Source organism: Copidosoma floridanum, unplaced genomic scaffold, assembly GCF_036245765.1.
Source record: "Copidosoma floridanum isolate Cflo_tuat_1 unplaced genomic scaffold, Cflo_Japanese_pri ptg000016l, whole genome shotgun sequence".
Lineage (NCBI taxonomy): Eukaryota > Metazoa > Arthropoda > Insecta > Hymenoptera > Encyrtidae > Copidosoma > Copidosoma floridanum.
This window is the reverse complement of record NW_028321893.1, coordinates 13,586,488-13,602,199: the sequence shown is the minus strand read 5'-3', so window position 1 is coordinate 13,602,199 and position 15,712 is coordinate 13,586,488. Positions and strand designations below refer to the sequence as shown.

Below are 15,712 nucleotides of genomic sequence, written 5' to 3'. Positions count from 1 at the left end.
AGAAAGCCAGCAGTCGTTGTACCGTGTAAATAGTACCCAGTAAGATGGATGATCGAGTCATCTAAGGGCAGCTTTGCAAGGGACCTGTACAAAAAACTTGCACACTTAGAGAAAAGGATGATAATTACGGAATAGAACAAGAAAAATAAAGATTAGGGACATTAAATACATAAAAAGATCCTGCAACAGGTATGCGTGAACTCTTAATACTATTATATATATATTTATATATATATATATTAGTAGGTTCTTGCCCCCCTAGATGCTTTGCACACCAACCCCTTATTTTTAAATATCAGTCAAATACTTTATTTATTCAGTTTGCCTTTTAAACTTTTAAAGTTGAATTAATACAAAAATCGTGCACGTTAACAAATTTTTACAATTAGAAGACGAATCATGTGGAAATTTAAATTTACTTAAACTAACAACAATTAATGAAAAAGAAAACAGTACCATAAAAAAATTGTTTTCTTAACTCAAATGTTTTATTCGATGTATGATAAATTAAAGATTAAGTCACGATTTTCAAAATTATATGTAATTAAACAGTGGAATATTTATTTATTAATGCCTCAGGAGGTTCAGCAAGAGCATTTTTATTTAAACCGTTTATGTATCGTTTCATTTTTCGAAGAAAAAAAAATTTATTAATGTCATGGTCTAGTATAACATTCATATTACTTCTAAAATAAATGACTAGTCATAAAACAGTTTGTTGAGATTCAAACAATACACAATGTTCGTTTCATCTGAAAAAAAATAAGCGAGAGAAATAGATGTGATCATATGAGACAAAGTTTCTGCGATCCTAAAAAAAGCTTTAAAAATAGTTGAAAGAACTTTACGTGCTTAACGTAATACTAATATCCATTTTGGTGATGAAAAAATTGTTTTAGACAGATTTTCGCAGTTTCAAAAAATAGTAATAGAAGTATAATTATAAAAAAAAGTATTAAATCATCGTATCTTTGAACATTGTTTTGTATTCTAAAACCTAATATCTATATTCGTTTAATCGACAGATCATTTTTTAATTCATCATCGTTACTTTTCATGTTATACAAAAAACAATTTTCTGTAGTCCAAGTTTTTTCTGCGACTATGAATAACTCTCAAGATTAGAGTTTTCATAACATTAAATTACATAAGAGAAGACCACCGTTTTTTCATGGTCAATTATACGTCACGTTATTAAGATGCAAGTTATTAATGAGATAATAATTTAGAAATCAAAAGTGTTGTTTGAAAAAAAAATCTTCATGATAACTATTTTGAGATAGATAAAAAAAATTAATTTCTGCACTTTTTGTCATGTATAAAATTGTTCGTCATAATATTGCATAGTTCATTTATATAATAAATAAATGTATGAGACCAATGAAATTATTATTTAAATATTGTTGAATTACATAACTAGGTAGATTTCGATGGTTGGTTTATACTGCTTACATTTATGAAAAAACAAAATTCTGCCATATTATTATACGTAGATATTATTTTTACGTATATTGTTCTGTTTTATGGAATATCTTTAATCGAAAAAAAATTTTTCTTTAATGACTAATTTATTTTGATGAATTAAATGTGTAATATTAAAACATTTAATTGGAACATGACTACATGTGTTTAACGTAATGTGTACATCAAGATTTTTAAAAACAAAATGTTTTTATTGTACACAATTTTTTTCTTTTAAACGTTACGCATTAAGTTAAAGATAAAGTCGTTATTTTTATTGAAATATTTAACATATTTTCATAAAGAGGAACAGATGATTTTTACTTTTTTCGTAACAAATAGGGCTACTAGCGAGGTCAGTAGTTTTAATATTTTACAAGATTATTTATTATTTTCTGATTTAGTATGAGAATATCATATTTTGCTCTTATGTATATGAGAAAATCCAAACCAAATTTGTCTTTACGCGTCCAAAAAAAATTAAATTTTTTTTCAAGGCACACCTTTGAAATAAATTTTTTCTTGTTCTATGTACCCTCAATAACAAAGAAAAAATCGTCTTCATAAACGTTAGGCTCTGTGACACGTTTCTTAATGGCACAGAACATTATACCATTCATTTTTTAGAAAGTTCTGGGTGAGCAAGGACTTGTACTGCCTTAGTAAACCAGCTTCTCGCTTTAATAATGTACAACATCAAGTGCCTTTTTTATAAGAAATTTGTCTTGATAATTAAACTAGACGATATTCCACAACAGAACCAATAGAACTTTACCTTAATTAGATGGGGGGCTGAGAGTGCGAGGGGGGGAGGGTTGGGTGTAAGGAATAATCCTTCAAAATCACTATATGTATAATATAGGAAGATATTTATAAACATATGCATGTCTTTTCATATTGTATGGATGTTTGTGTGGGACATTTCACACGTACCCCTACAGAATCCTTCAGCGTTTTCAGAATACAGTGACGTTTCGTCTCTTCTTCTGTTAGTTTGAAAAAAGATATTCCTACCCTGGCAGCTTTTTACGGACCTTTAATCTCCCTACCCCTCCACAGACGCTTCTTATATGTCTTTTTTTTATTTCTTACAACCCCCACATCATTTTTAAGAAACTTTTTGTTTCCTACCAACTTTTATGTACATTTAAATACAGTTAAAATGCAGAACATGTGAAAATTACATAAAACCATTTAAGGCGTGTACACATTAATATTTACAACAGTTTTAGCTTATAAAAACATGATTTTTGTTTTAAAAGGCTGATAAAAAGTTGCACTTTTAATTAGAGGTACTATTTAAGATTGTTACAAAATTTATATGTGTAAAAAAGTATGCAGTGGAGCTTACATAATAAGGAACACATGAAAAATAAGGAATAATTTATTTTTTTCTACTACTTTAACTTATATTTCTTTTATCCAGCCACCCTACCGTCCCCTACTGATCTCGAACATGCTAAAATAATAAGTATTAAATATTTATTTTGATCTATTTTGTGACACTGTCTCTAAGGCAAATAGATATTTTGTATTCAGACGGACAGTTAATAGTTATTGCATTCATATTACTAAAAGTTAGATTATACATTAAGTAACATCATTTTTATTTTTATTTTTAAAAAAGTATAAAGTGTTTAATGGAATTATCTTCTATATGTTTATATTAGCAACAAACTGTAAAAAAAATATTTTTTTATACATCTTCGCAAGATAAGGTACTTATTCATACATAAACTGAATAATGCTGCTATATAAACACAGGTTTATAAGATATTTTTGTAAATATTTGTGTTTTGAGCCAAGTATTATGAAAACAAATAAATTTGTCTTCTAGAGCTTTAAAAAACATGTACACGTATATCTAGCTGGAAGAAGTCGAGCAGGGATCGCTGGCCTTACCGGCGAGGAGTGGTCTCTGAAACATGGGCCTTCTGTGGGGATGCTAATTAGCCTGGATCCCATGCTTCGGCAGAGAGTGCCAGCTTAATCGGCGAGGAGTGGACGTCCTGAAATATGGAGTCTTCTCCGGGGAAACGCTACACAGTGGCGAATGGACCCGATGTACCATTGGTGCAGAGAGTGTCAGCTTAACTGGCAAGGTGTTGCACCGGAGATACTTACAATGTGCTTATGGATTGGATTATGTATATTAGTAAAAAGGTTGGAAATGGGTGCGGCAGTATATCCCCACATATACGTGGTGAGCGTGCCAACCCCCCAACTTTTGAATCAGTAAAATACTTCATTTTTTCAGTTTGCCTTTTAAAGTTAAAAAAATAAAAAAATCTTCGTAAAGTAATTAAAGAGTCGAAACGAAAGTAGTGTAAATTTAATAAATACCATAAATTTTTGAGACAATTTTTTGCCTTGTTTTTAATCGCCAAAAATATCCAAGGAGATAAAATTAAAAAAACATTTTTAATCATTTTATTGCTTATATAGTAGAAGTAAAAGTCTAATAGGCTCTTTTTACTCCACTTTAACATCCTAATATGAGATTCTAATTAGGCCTTATATTAAGTACAGGTAAGAATATTCAAAGAAGTAACAAAAATGGAAAAATAGTGATTACACTCTCTAGCCGTAATGAATCTCTCTGATCGTAAATCACGATTTTCATAATTATAAACATAAAGAACATAAAAATAAAGAACAAACAGATAAATTTTTTTTTTTATTGATGGCCCAGGAGGTCCAGGAAAAACGTTTCAATGTAAAACATTAATGTATGATTTCATTTCTATTGGAAAAAAAATTATATCTATGGCATGGACTGTTGAAGCATCAATATTACTTCCAAAAGGAATGACCAGTCATAGAACATTTCGTTTACCATTAGACTTAAACAATGTAAAAAGTTCGTTTTTGGTACTTAAATCTGAAAAAAAAAAAAATTAATAAAGTAGATTTAATTATGTAGCACGAGACTTCTATGATTCCAGAAAAAGCCTCAGAAATAGTTAAAAGAACATCACGTGATTTATGTGATGTAAAAATTCATTTTGCTAATAAATCAATTGTTTTAGGAGGCGATTTTTAGATAGATTCGTCCAGTTTTGAAAAATAATAATAAAAGCATGATTATACAAGGAAGTATTAAATTATTATATCTTTGGTCATTGTTTCGTATTCTATAACTTAATATCATCTACATTCGTTTAATTGACAAAACGTTCTCAAAATTTATATTAGATATTGGAGAAGGAAAAATTGAATCGTTTCAAGTACCAAATAAATGAAAACATCTGATGTTTGTTCTGATATTTTTGGTAAATTCATAAACTTTTCAATAAGTAGCGTTATACTTACTTTTCATAACGAATATACTTACTTTTTGAATAATAAAATTCTAAATCATGTAAAAAGAGAAATGAAGACATACTACAGTTAAGATCATGCTACTTAAAATCGTTAATAAATCTGATAATGATATTTACATACATTTTTTATTTGAATTCCTAAATAGTATTCGTAGAGGCTGAGCATGAGCTAAATTTAAAAATTGGAGTAATTGTAATGTTAATACAAAATTTAAGTATAGTTGATGGCTTATGTAACGGTACAAAATTACAAACTACAAAATTACTTAAATACAATATTAAAGAAAAAATTATAACTGGAGAAAAAATTGGACAGAGAGTTTTTATATTAAAAACAACTCTTAATACAGGAAATTCATAATCATTACCTTTTAATTTGTACAGAAAATAATTTCCTTTAGTCTTAGCGTTTTTAATGACTATCAGTAGATCTCAAGATCAAAGTATTAATGATATTGGATTATATTCGAAAAAACAATTTTTTTTGCATGGTCAATTATACTTTGCGTTATCAAGATGCAAAAATAAAAATGAAATTTATATTCCAGTAGAACGTGATAATAATTTAAAAATGGAAAATATTGTTTGAAGAAATTTTTGACGTTAACCATGCTAAAGAAGATAAAAAATTATTTCTTTTTTTTACATTAGCAAAAGTATGAAATAGTCTAACATAATCTTGCATAGTTCATTTAAATAATAAATAAATGTATTAAATTAATGAGATTACTATTTTAATATTGTTTCATGACGATTCGCATTTTTTGGACATATTTTAATAAAAATGATTTCTATCTTTTTATGATAAATAGGGCTACAAGCAAGGACCACGGTTTAGATATTCTTTAAGTTTATTTGTTGTAATTGATTAAGTATAAAAATATAAGTCATGTTTTTATACATATTCAAAAATGCAAATGATAAGCTTTTAGAAAATTTAAGAAAAAAAGAAATCAGCGCACCACAGCACTATCTCAACGGTGGTGTGGAAATGTGCTAATGTGCTGGATATCAGGAGCTTTCTTAAAACTGTAAAGAGAGCTAAGACAGAAGGTGTAAACAGTCATATAACTAGAAATGACATGAAAACCGATATAATTCAGAAATGCGGTTGGGGGTGACTAGAAGAAGGAGTTCTTCAAAATTTTGTTAAATTATCTGGTTGTTGGGTTATAAAGTAATGAGAGGGGGTGGAAAGGAACCAAACAAAAACTCAACTCAATAAAATCAAGGTAAAAACTGACAGTATATAAATAATCTAACGAATTGTACGGTTAAAATAACTATTACATTCAAACAAGAAATAATAACGTAGAGCTAAGGAGTGGTGCAAAGTAGCTGTTTAAAAATAGTGAGAAGGTTGAGAGGTTTTTTACAAAAGTGTTAGAAAGGCTAAAAGTAGGGGTGCAAAAAGTAATTAAACTAAAAATGACATGATTACTAATATAATTTTACTTTATTTAGAGATGCTGCTTATGGAAGGCTAAAGGGATGGAAGGGGGGGGGCTAAATAAAATTTAACTCAATAAAATTATATTTGAAACTGATATAATTTTATTTTATTAAGAGGGGGTGAATGAGAGGCTGAGGGGAGGCTTATCAAAATCGATGCGGGTGGGCTGAAAGGGCGTTGAGGAGGGGCTAACCAATAATTCAACATTATAAAAATTACGTCAAAACTGTTAGAATTTTGCCTCATTTAGAGTCGTGGCTGATGGGGGACTGAGTGGAGGTGGGATTGTGTGGAATGACCCTACCAAATCACTATATGAAATAGTAAGATATGTGTATATGTATGTATGGCTCTGCCCCCTGCGCGCTTTGCTTGCCAACCCTTAGAACAATTCTTTGTTTCATACTTTTTTAGGTAATGACAAATATATTTACATAGAAAATGTATTTGTGTGATATAAGAAAGGTCTTTCTCGGAAAAAGGCAGATAACTTTATAATCGAGCCTGTTTTAATTGTTGATAGTCTGAGCTATAATTACAGAAATAATAATAAGAGGTTATTGTACATGCATAAAATTTTTTTTTTTTATTAGATTATTTGATAATGTAGCTTACGAAACTCTCAAAGTTAATATCACTGACACTTCAATGTACACTTAAAATACGTACTCCCGTACCGGCAACGCTAGCCATATCGATTCTTGTAGGGGACCATCCTGAGGCTATCGCTAGAAAGTTTAGAAGATATGTCAGCACAGCTAGTCTGTCAACTCGGTACCACCGCTGAAATCACTGTACTTACTCCTGCACTATATGCAGTGCATACGTTCTGCACGTCCAATGCAATGCTTTATGTATATACATTTGATCGCTGAATTGAGTCTATGATATTTATTGCATATATATATACTCAGTTGAGTACACCGATGTTTTTATTTATTTAAGAGCATACTTACTCTGTAGTGTACATATACAACCATGCATGCGATATAGTTTTGTTTATTATTTTTGATTATACATAAAAGGTTTATTAAATGAAATAAATACGAATCGACAAATTTTAAATATCTAATTGTATGAAAACTGTGAAAAACTAAGCCATTTTATAAGTATTAATAATAGGATATTTTTTACAGGGTTAGAATATTAGAAAAAAACTGTGGAGCCCCTCCCAGATATTGAAACATAGTTATTTCTGTTTTACATTTTATGCATATGTATCAATTATTCTGTTCTTTATAAAATATAATTAGTTTAAACAAAGATTGTAAATAAATTATGTTTTCACGTATTTTTTTTGCAATAAATGAATGGATAATTAGAAATTGCCTTACGTAAAAGGCCTCATGAGTAAAACTATATCTTCATTTATGATGTATTTTTGATTCGTTCTCTTTCTCTTCTTATAAACACTTTTTATGCTATACCCTTAAACATACTCTTGCTATACAATATAAAATCTATATATGTACCTCTGTATTAGCTGCTTGTACAGGACTGCTGGAGTAAGTATAGTGGCTTCGGCGATGGTACTGAATGGACGGATTAACTGTGTACATACTACCACAACTTTTGGACTCTTCAGCGATAGTCGTAGGACAGTGCCGTATAAGAATTGCTGTGGCCAGCACTGTCGCTGTATGATGCGGCTGTACAAATTTTTTAGTGTAGTTAATACGTGAAAAGTGAGGTTGCATCATAAAACTTAAGTACTTGAGTAATTTCTTACCTTACTGTATCTTTTACTTGTCCTGAAACTTTAATACCATTTAAGTCTAGAATACTTTTTTTTTTCGTTCTCTAAACTGTCTGAAAATGTTGTTCATGTTGATGACTTTAACATCTCATGCCGTAAAAAAATTTAAAAATCCGTAAATCTAATAAAGCTATTTTTTTGATTTTTCAACTAAAGTAGTACTTCTTTTATTTTAAATTACGTGATGTTTTTAGGAGAAAACTTTCCTTGATGATTTCAAATAGTTTTCAAATTGATATTTCGTCACATGCTGTTGTAATTGACTGGGACATGAAAAAGACCGTTTTCGGTAAGAGAGCGCCACATATCGCTGTTGGTGGCTTATTTGACATTTATTTTTGTTAATCGTTTTTGCATGAGAAAATCATTTCGTATTTTGTAAGTGTCTCTGCGTACAAAATTTTATGAAAGTGTTGGTAATTTTTAGCAATCAAATTTCTTTCTTTGCTTAAAAAAATTTTAAGTCATAATTCATTCATAGGGGATTGGCATGCCAAGCCTGTGGGGAGGCGGAGCCCCACTAGTGTATATAAAGAATATGTAAGAAAAATACTATGTAACTTGAGCATAATGTAAGAAAATTCTTAAATTTTCACAAAAAATTTATATGAGGGAAGCGCGTGAACATAAACAAAATGATACGATCCTATAACACACATATAAGTCAAAAAGAAACCCGTCGTCGAAGACGATGACGATATGCTTAACGCATTCAACACGGGCATCAAGCCACCGCAACTGCATAGCATAAGGTAAGGCTATTAATAAAGGCCCTGTGTAGGTAGCGGGACAGTTAAGCCCAGGGAAAAAGACACTGGAGTCCACGGAAGGCCGAAGAGGGCAGTAGAGGCATGGCATTTGTGTTACATTTATACCCACGCCACTTCCCTGAAGATCAAAGAGCCTAATAAAGTTAATTTAATCTTAGTCCGCGCTACATTTATTTGAGGACCAAAAAATTCACGTTACAATTTTCTACATTAATAAATTAATGTACATAATATTAATTTATTAAAATGTTTTCTTGTAGAACTCTAAAATCATCATTTTTTAGTAACAGCTTTTTTTTGTGTCAATACTTTATTTCATTTTTTATTTATTTGTTGTATTTAAAGTAAAGAAATAACTATTGGTTTTGTTTAAAAGTTTTTTTTTCAAAATATTTTTAAGCATAGTTTTTCATTCTTTTTATCTTTATATTATTATTTATTTATACGAGGTTCTGTAGATAATTTATGTAATTCTTATGGCGTCCTATTATTTCTAATTCGTTTTCATTCTTCATCAAAATGATTTTTTGAATTTAGCTGTACATACTGAAATGTCATACCACCCTATTTAAGATAAGCGGTACTATGGGATGTTTTTTTCTTAGCCTTCTTATACATGATATGTTATGGTTGTTATGTCCAAAACTGCTCATGAATGTGTAAGCGTATGTGACGGGTCCGATCATGACGTTAAAGATTCTATCAGTGCAGAAAATTGTTTTAAAATAATCAGAAAATTCTATAAAAGCTGACACTCTTGTACTGGCCTCACAGAAAAAAATTTGGTTGGCTAAATTACTTAAAAAATTGTTAAAAATAGTTAGTGAAAACGTAGTTATAGATTTTTTGTTAAGTTACAGCTACTATTTTCTCGTTAAGTTAAGTAATACATTTATTAGTAAAATGCTCAATGCTACTGCATTAAAATCTTTTATTATAGAAACTTTGATTCTGTAAGTTATTAGTTGTCCTTGGAAAGCTAGAATCAAACAATATTGCTTTGTTCGGGACGTTAGTGGTTAATACAAATTATTGTCTGAATTTAAAGTTATTTTTGGTATAAAAACATTACTTAAGTATAATTGCTGATGACAATGAATCTTGTGCAAATACAGCCGCATGACCTGGAATAATAGGATTGTCACTTAGGGTAGCTTGAGAGAGCGTTTTCTACATGCTCAGTTCCTTGGTATTAATCATGTGTTATTTAGGATGAAATGCACGGTGTAGTTGATTTAACCTACTGCTGTAAAGCTCATTTCCTGTCCTTGTCAATGATTTAGTTGTTTCAGTTAATGTAGTTCGTCTTGTTGTTTAAAGAGTGCATGTTTATTGATTATGAAAGTGGAATATATTCATATTTTTTGTGACGATATAGAATCTGAGGATTGTGTGCTTTTACAATACACTTCACCTGATGGTGCTAAAGTTGATCTTTTTTTCCCTAGAAATAACGTTCATATATCAAGGATAAGATAATGTAAAAGAGTACATCTATGAAAAAGTTATAGTTATGTTTGTAGCAGAGTTAGTTTATAAATGCTGAGATGCTCTTTGATGTTCCTATAGTATTCATTAATGATCTGCGAATAACAGGTATCATACTTGACAAAATATAACGTGCAAAGGTCATCTCCATGAATCAAAAAGTATTGATCGCAGAATCAGTAAGCCGATGATACTGTCAATAGTACACACTGTTTAAAAAAATTGAGTTGTCATACGAAATCTACAAATGTATTTCATTTTTAATCCTCATCAAAATGATGTGTGTATACTGATATATGTCAAGCTGATACATGGGTCTATCATTCTGGTACTTATGTGGTGTTTAAGGTTATCGTACGTCATAGTTGATAGCTGGTCCAGAATGCGTCTTTTTATTTTATTTCTACATATTTTACCATTGACAAAATCAGATTTTTTATAATAAAACTTTTATAAACATAGTAACTTTTATAAACATAGTGCATTGATACGTGAAATATTAAAATACATAATTATGATCAGTGGTTCTATAATCTATGTCATATGAAAGAAATAACTTATAACACATTCGGGGTAAAAAGTTCTTTACTCGTCACATTGTGATTGTTGGCTCAAAATTGCACTATGCGCCCTTGATGAAAAAAATAATATACACGACTTGGCCACAAATTTACAACAACCGCCCCCTTTGGATACTTAAGTTTACTCTTTATACCTTGATGTAACATACTACTCCATTCCTTAGGAACGAGACTTTACGAACTTTACATTTCAAGATTAAGCTTTCAGCTCTCTGGGCCCACAGTTCATTTTTGCTCTAAGCCGCAAAGTAAATAGGGGGCGCAAATTTTTTGAGTTCAGATTCAGATTTAGTAACCTCTAAAACATACAGCGAACCTAATTTGATTTCCAAACTAAAAAAAATTTTCAAGTTTGGAGCTGTAAAATTAATGATAACATAGTCTAAGTGGAAGAAAATTGTTAATTTTCAATGATAAAAATTATTTTCATGTTATATTCTGTTGTGTGATTGTAGGAAATCTTGTAGGTAAGTAAATATAAATTATATCGCAAATTTTTTAGAATGCAGTTATCTTTAATATACAATAAATGGTAACAATGACTTGAAGCTTTTTCTAAAAATGGTTAATATCATACTGAAGGAAGAGTAAAAAATTTAGATCGAAGTATTTGACAGTTTTACTGAGAGATTCATTCTTTTTTAAACTTAAAACAGCAAGTAGATATGCGGAATTTTAGAAGTTATATTTAAATACACCTCATTCTTTACACAAAAAATATTAATCGGTGAAATTATAATACGGAAGAATCAAAATTAATGTAGAAAAAGAATGTCCATCACTAATAACTATTAAGCCAGTTTATTTGATTTATAGGTGGCACAGAAAATAAGAAATAATTTACCTACATTATGCAGACATAGATAGTAGAAACAGATAAATATAATTTAAAAAATTCAAGTAAACTACGAAATTTTTAAGGGCTCCCAAATTGTGTTCAGGACTGTTGTATCTGTTTTATATGGTAATTTTTTGTAATAACGGCACTGAAGACAAAACTTGATTATGTACGTATAAAGCACATCACCGCAAAAACGTCAAATACTTGGTCTGCACTTATTTAAATCGCTATTTTTTCATTATAAGAGTATAGTTTGACTTAGTAATAATTTATTTGGAGAGTACCAGCAATATGATAAATTAGTTTTTATAACTTCTAGAAACTGTTTATTGCACAATCATCATTTTTATATTAATGATAAGTGGTATGAGTAAAATATGTACCAGAAATAAATTACAACATTAATCATATGTAAAGGAGTTTATGTATAGAGTACGTAGAGAGCAAATTCTATACAAAAATAATTATATCTTCGAATATAAGTATTCTTGTGATGAGCTTATAAGCAGATGCCTCATAAATACGTATGGCGATGGTTCTCAAGCGACAAAGAGTTAGTTAAGGAATGTTAAACAACAATACTATTACAAAATGAGTTATTCTTAAATTTATTATATTTATCCACCTATTCATACTATTTCTGTGAAATTTATATTTAGCATCTTTGCATAAATATTCCTGTCAATAAAAATTTGATAATAATTCTGTTGATTCAAAGATCTTCTAATAGTCATTATATTTCTTCTAGGGAGGCAGATGGGGATGACATAATCTTCGAAGATTTTGCACGTCTCAGGTTAAAAGGAGAGCCTGATGTCTGATTGTATTATAATTCATCATTTAACACCAATACGTGCTAATTGCATTCTGGAACTGTATCATTGAGCCTTAAATCAGAAGGTATACTTGTGTACAAAGAGCGAAGAGGAATTGAGATTTTCAGTATTGAAATCTGAATAAAATAACTGTGTTGGACCGTAAATAAAAAAAAAATTTTTTTTAAACTTTCAACTAACTGAGCAAATGTATTTTATGTATTTTATTTGCATACAAATATTTGGGGAATACTACATAAATCAAAGGAAAAAACTTTATTTCCTTCATACTTCAGGTATGAGTAGTGGTAGTTGTTGTGAAAAGTTTACGGATTTTAGAATTTTTAACCAATACCATTGCTGTAAATGACGGTCACAAATATCAAATTATTCCTTTTATTGCTAACTTGTAAATTTTAGGGAGTAATTATTTTAGTAAAGAAAAATAAAAACTTATCTCCGCTTAAGTTTGTTCTGTAAAATACGAAAGAACATTTTTGATAATCTTAAGTTTATCTTCACCTGTTTTTGTTTTAGAATTTTAAAGATAAAAATCAATTCTTTGAAATGTATGACACATTTTAGAATATTAAAAAAAAATCTTTCTTGTTAAATACTTGTATGTACGTTAGTGAAAAAGAAATTTTGTCGTAGTGTTTGAAATGTGTAAGATTAGGCACTTAAAGTAAGAATTAGAATTTTATGGTTCTTTTGAAAACTAAAAAAGAAATCTGGCGCAGCTAACCTCAAAATTAAAAAAAAAAAAAAAAAACTTTATCGTGATGAAAGGAAAAAATTTCAACAACACATATTTTTTTTTTTTTTTATCAGCAAAATTTTTTCATTTTTCGCTCTGCAATTAGTACAAAAAATAATTAAACTTGTTCGCTAAGGGTATTTAAAAAAATTTTAACTATAGGTCAAATTTTAGGTGTCATCAACGATATCTCCAGAACTACGTAGTTTAAAAATGGTAAGGCCCCAACAAGGAAATATCAACCCTTATATCATAGCACTTATCAGTTTAAATATCTTATATTAGTGATGTAACACTTCACGATTATTGTACAATCTCATAAAACAAGAAAAAGGAAAAAAAGACGTCAAGTTTGGCCTAGAATTAAATAGTAGGAATGTTGTTAACCAATAACTTAGATGTTATTATTTACTAAAATTTTATCCATGGGAGCAAGTGAAAACAAGGAGATATGATTTTATAACAAAAGAGAATTCTCAATTTCTAACTATCACTGACGTCAGTGGTAATGGCCAAAAAACCTGAAAAAACTAGATCAATATTTTTTATGAAGTATTACCTTCTTTTGAAGTTTAAAGAAAATAAAATTTATTTTGTCTCTGTTTAAGTCAAATGTCCCATATACATGTATAAATGAATGTATGTATTGGAATAAAGTTATGCATATTTTTAATAACAAATGTATACATTTATTGATAGGTGTGTGTACTAACGCATCTGTGAATGTAAGTGTTGTGTGCACACGTGCGTCTTATGTATCAGCATTTTGTCTTGGATAAGATATAATAGATAAGCACATTTATACATAACTAACATGCAATAAAGTTATTACTAATCTAAATTCAATTAGTTAGGCTATACGTGTAATGAAAAGATCTTTAAACTATTATTTATGTGTCATAAAGTGTCATTTGATGTGAAACTCATCTGTTTATCTATTTAATCCTACGATGGCATTACGGTATTGTTTTCTTTCTGTACATATTAAATGTATCATACAAATCAAAATTCTAGACAGATTGTTAATAATTAAATAAGTTTATTACTTAGTACAGCAAAAAATGGTTAAAAAGACTGATCTACAAAAAATAAGCTAAAAATACGTTAGTTTACTAGACTTGAAACAAAGTTAATATGCGCAGGAAAGTTTTTAAATTGAAAATAAAACCATACATAAACGATGCTGATGATAAAGGTTACATTAAGAGTAAAACACAATTAGTGGTGACTCTATCTTTCTTTATTTGAGTTGCACGATGCGTCAGATGTATCGGCTGTATCGGCAACAAAAACCTACAACCCTCTATGGTAAAATAATAAATCAGCATCAATACATGCTAACTCTCTGTTGATGTACCAATGAAGCGTTAATGTATTTATACTACAAATAGAATCATGTATTTATTACTAATTACTCAATTTTTTTTTTCTGGTTAACCAATTCCAAACATGAATAAGGTATTTGTGAAGTCAAAGTTTGTGGGAAGTCATAAGCCTAACATTGGTGTTATTGTTGCTGAAGTAAGTTATCTTAACATCTAAATTGAAAATTTTTTTAGCGAAAGAGAAGCTAGAAATAATCAGTTTGCTTATATATATTGTTATTATAAAAAATGGAGATGATTTTCATTTTCTAAAATTTTGAGATACTAACAAATTTAATGTTTGACATGAATTGAACTGAATGATTTTTTTATCTGATACATCATGGGATGCCAAATTTTTTACCTCATGTATGTAAAAAAAATTTCCCAGAGACGGATGTATATGTATGTATACATACGGTGTGTATATACACATTTAACTCGATGTCGTGTAATTGAATAAATCTTAATAGAATTTGAAACTTTAGTTCGTCACTCACTTGGATATTACAAATGTATAATTTTATAAAACATTATGTACGATAAATCATTCTAATTGTTATTATAAAAAGAAGAACCTTTACATAACAATTTAAAATGCAATATGTCAAAAGTTCTTTGTGTACACAATAATAGCAATAAAACAGAACTATCCTTCTAATAAATAAATTATTTATTTGAAAAAATATTTAGTCAACCCATATTGTTCTCAAATAATCTTCAAATTTATACTCACCTAAAAGTTTTTATTATAAAAAATTTATAAAAGTGTCAACTAGAGCCCTCTTTAAAATAAACTTAAAGATTCTTTTCACATAGTTTTTTGGATGGCAGGTCTGAAAATCCCACTTCATGTACAGTAAAAGATTTAAAAATGTGTCTTCACGCGCGCGCGCGTGCGCGTGGTTGTGTGTGTGTGTGTTTGTGTGTGCGTGCGTGCTAGTATTATATAATATTCTATAATTTTAGTTTTTTGACACAGTTCATTACACCAATATTCCAAAAAAATGCTTAGCACATCAAGAACTTTATACTTACATATAAATTGAAATGAAATTTATATTAATTTATTTATAATCGTGACTTTAATTATATAAATGACA

General features: G+C 29.1%; 1 protein-coding gene across 4 annotated transcripts in view; it reads left to right on the top strand.

Moving 5' to 3' along the window:
* Positions 1-12,776, top strand: part of krz (beta-arrestin protein kurtz) — a 523,564-nt gene extending 510,788 nt beyond the window's left edge. For all 4 annotated transcript variants that reach the window (XM_089592378.1, XM_089592377.1, XM_089592379.1 and 1 more), the window contains one exon: positions 12,422-12,776. In XM_089592378.1, coding sequence (XP_089448504.1) covers positions 12,422-12,494 — 73 coding nt within the window. In that variant the 3' untranslated portion in view covers positions 12,495-12,776. The remainder of the gene's footprint in view (positions 1-12,421) is intronic.
* Positions 12,777-15,712: the final 2,936 nt, after the last annotated feature.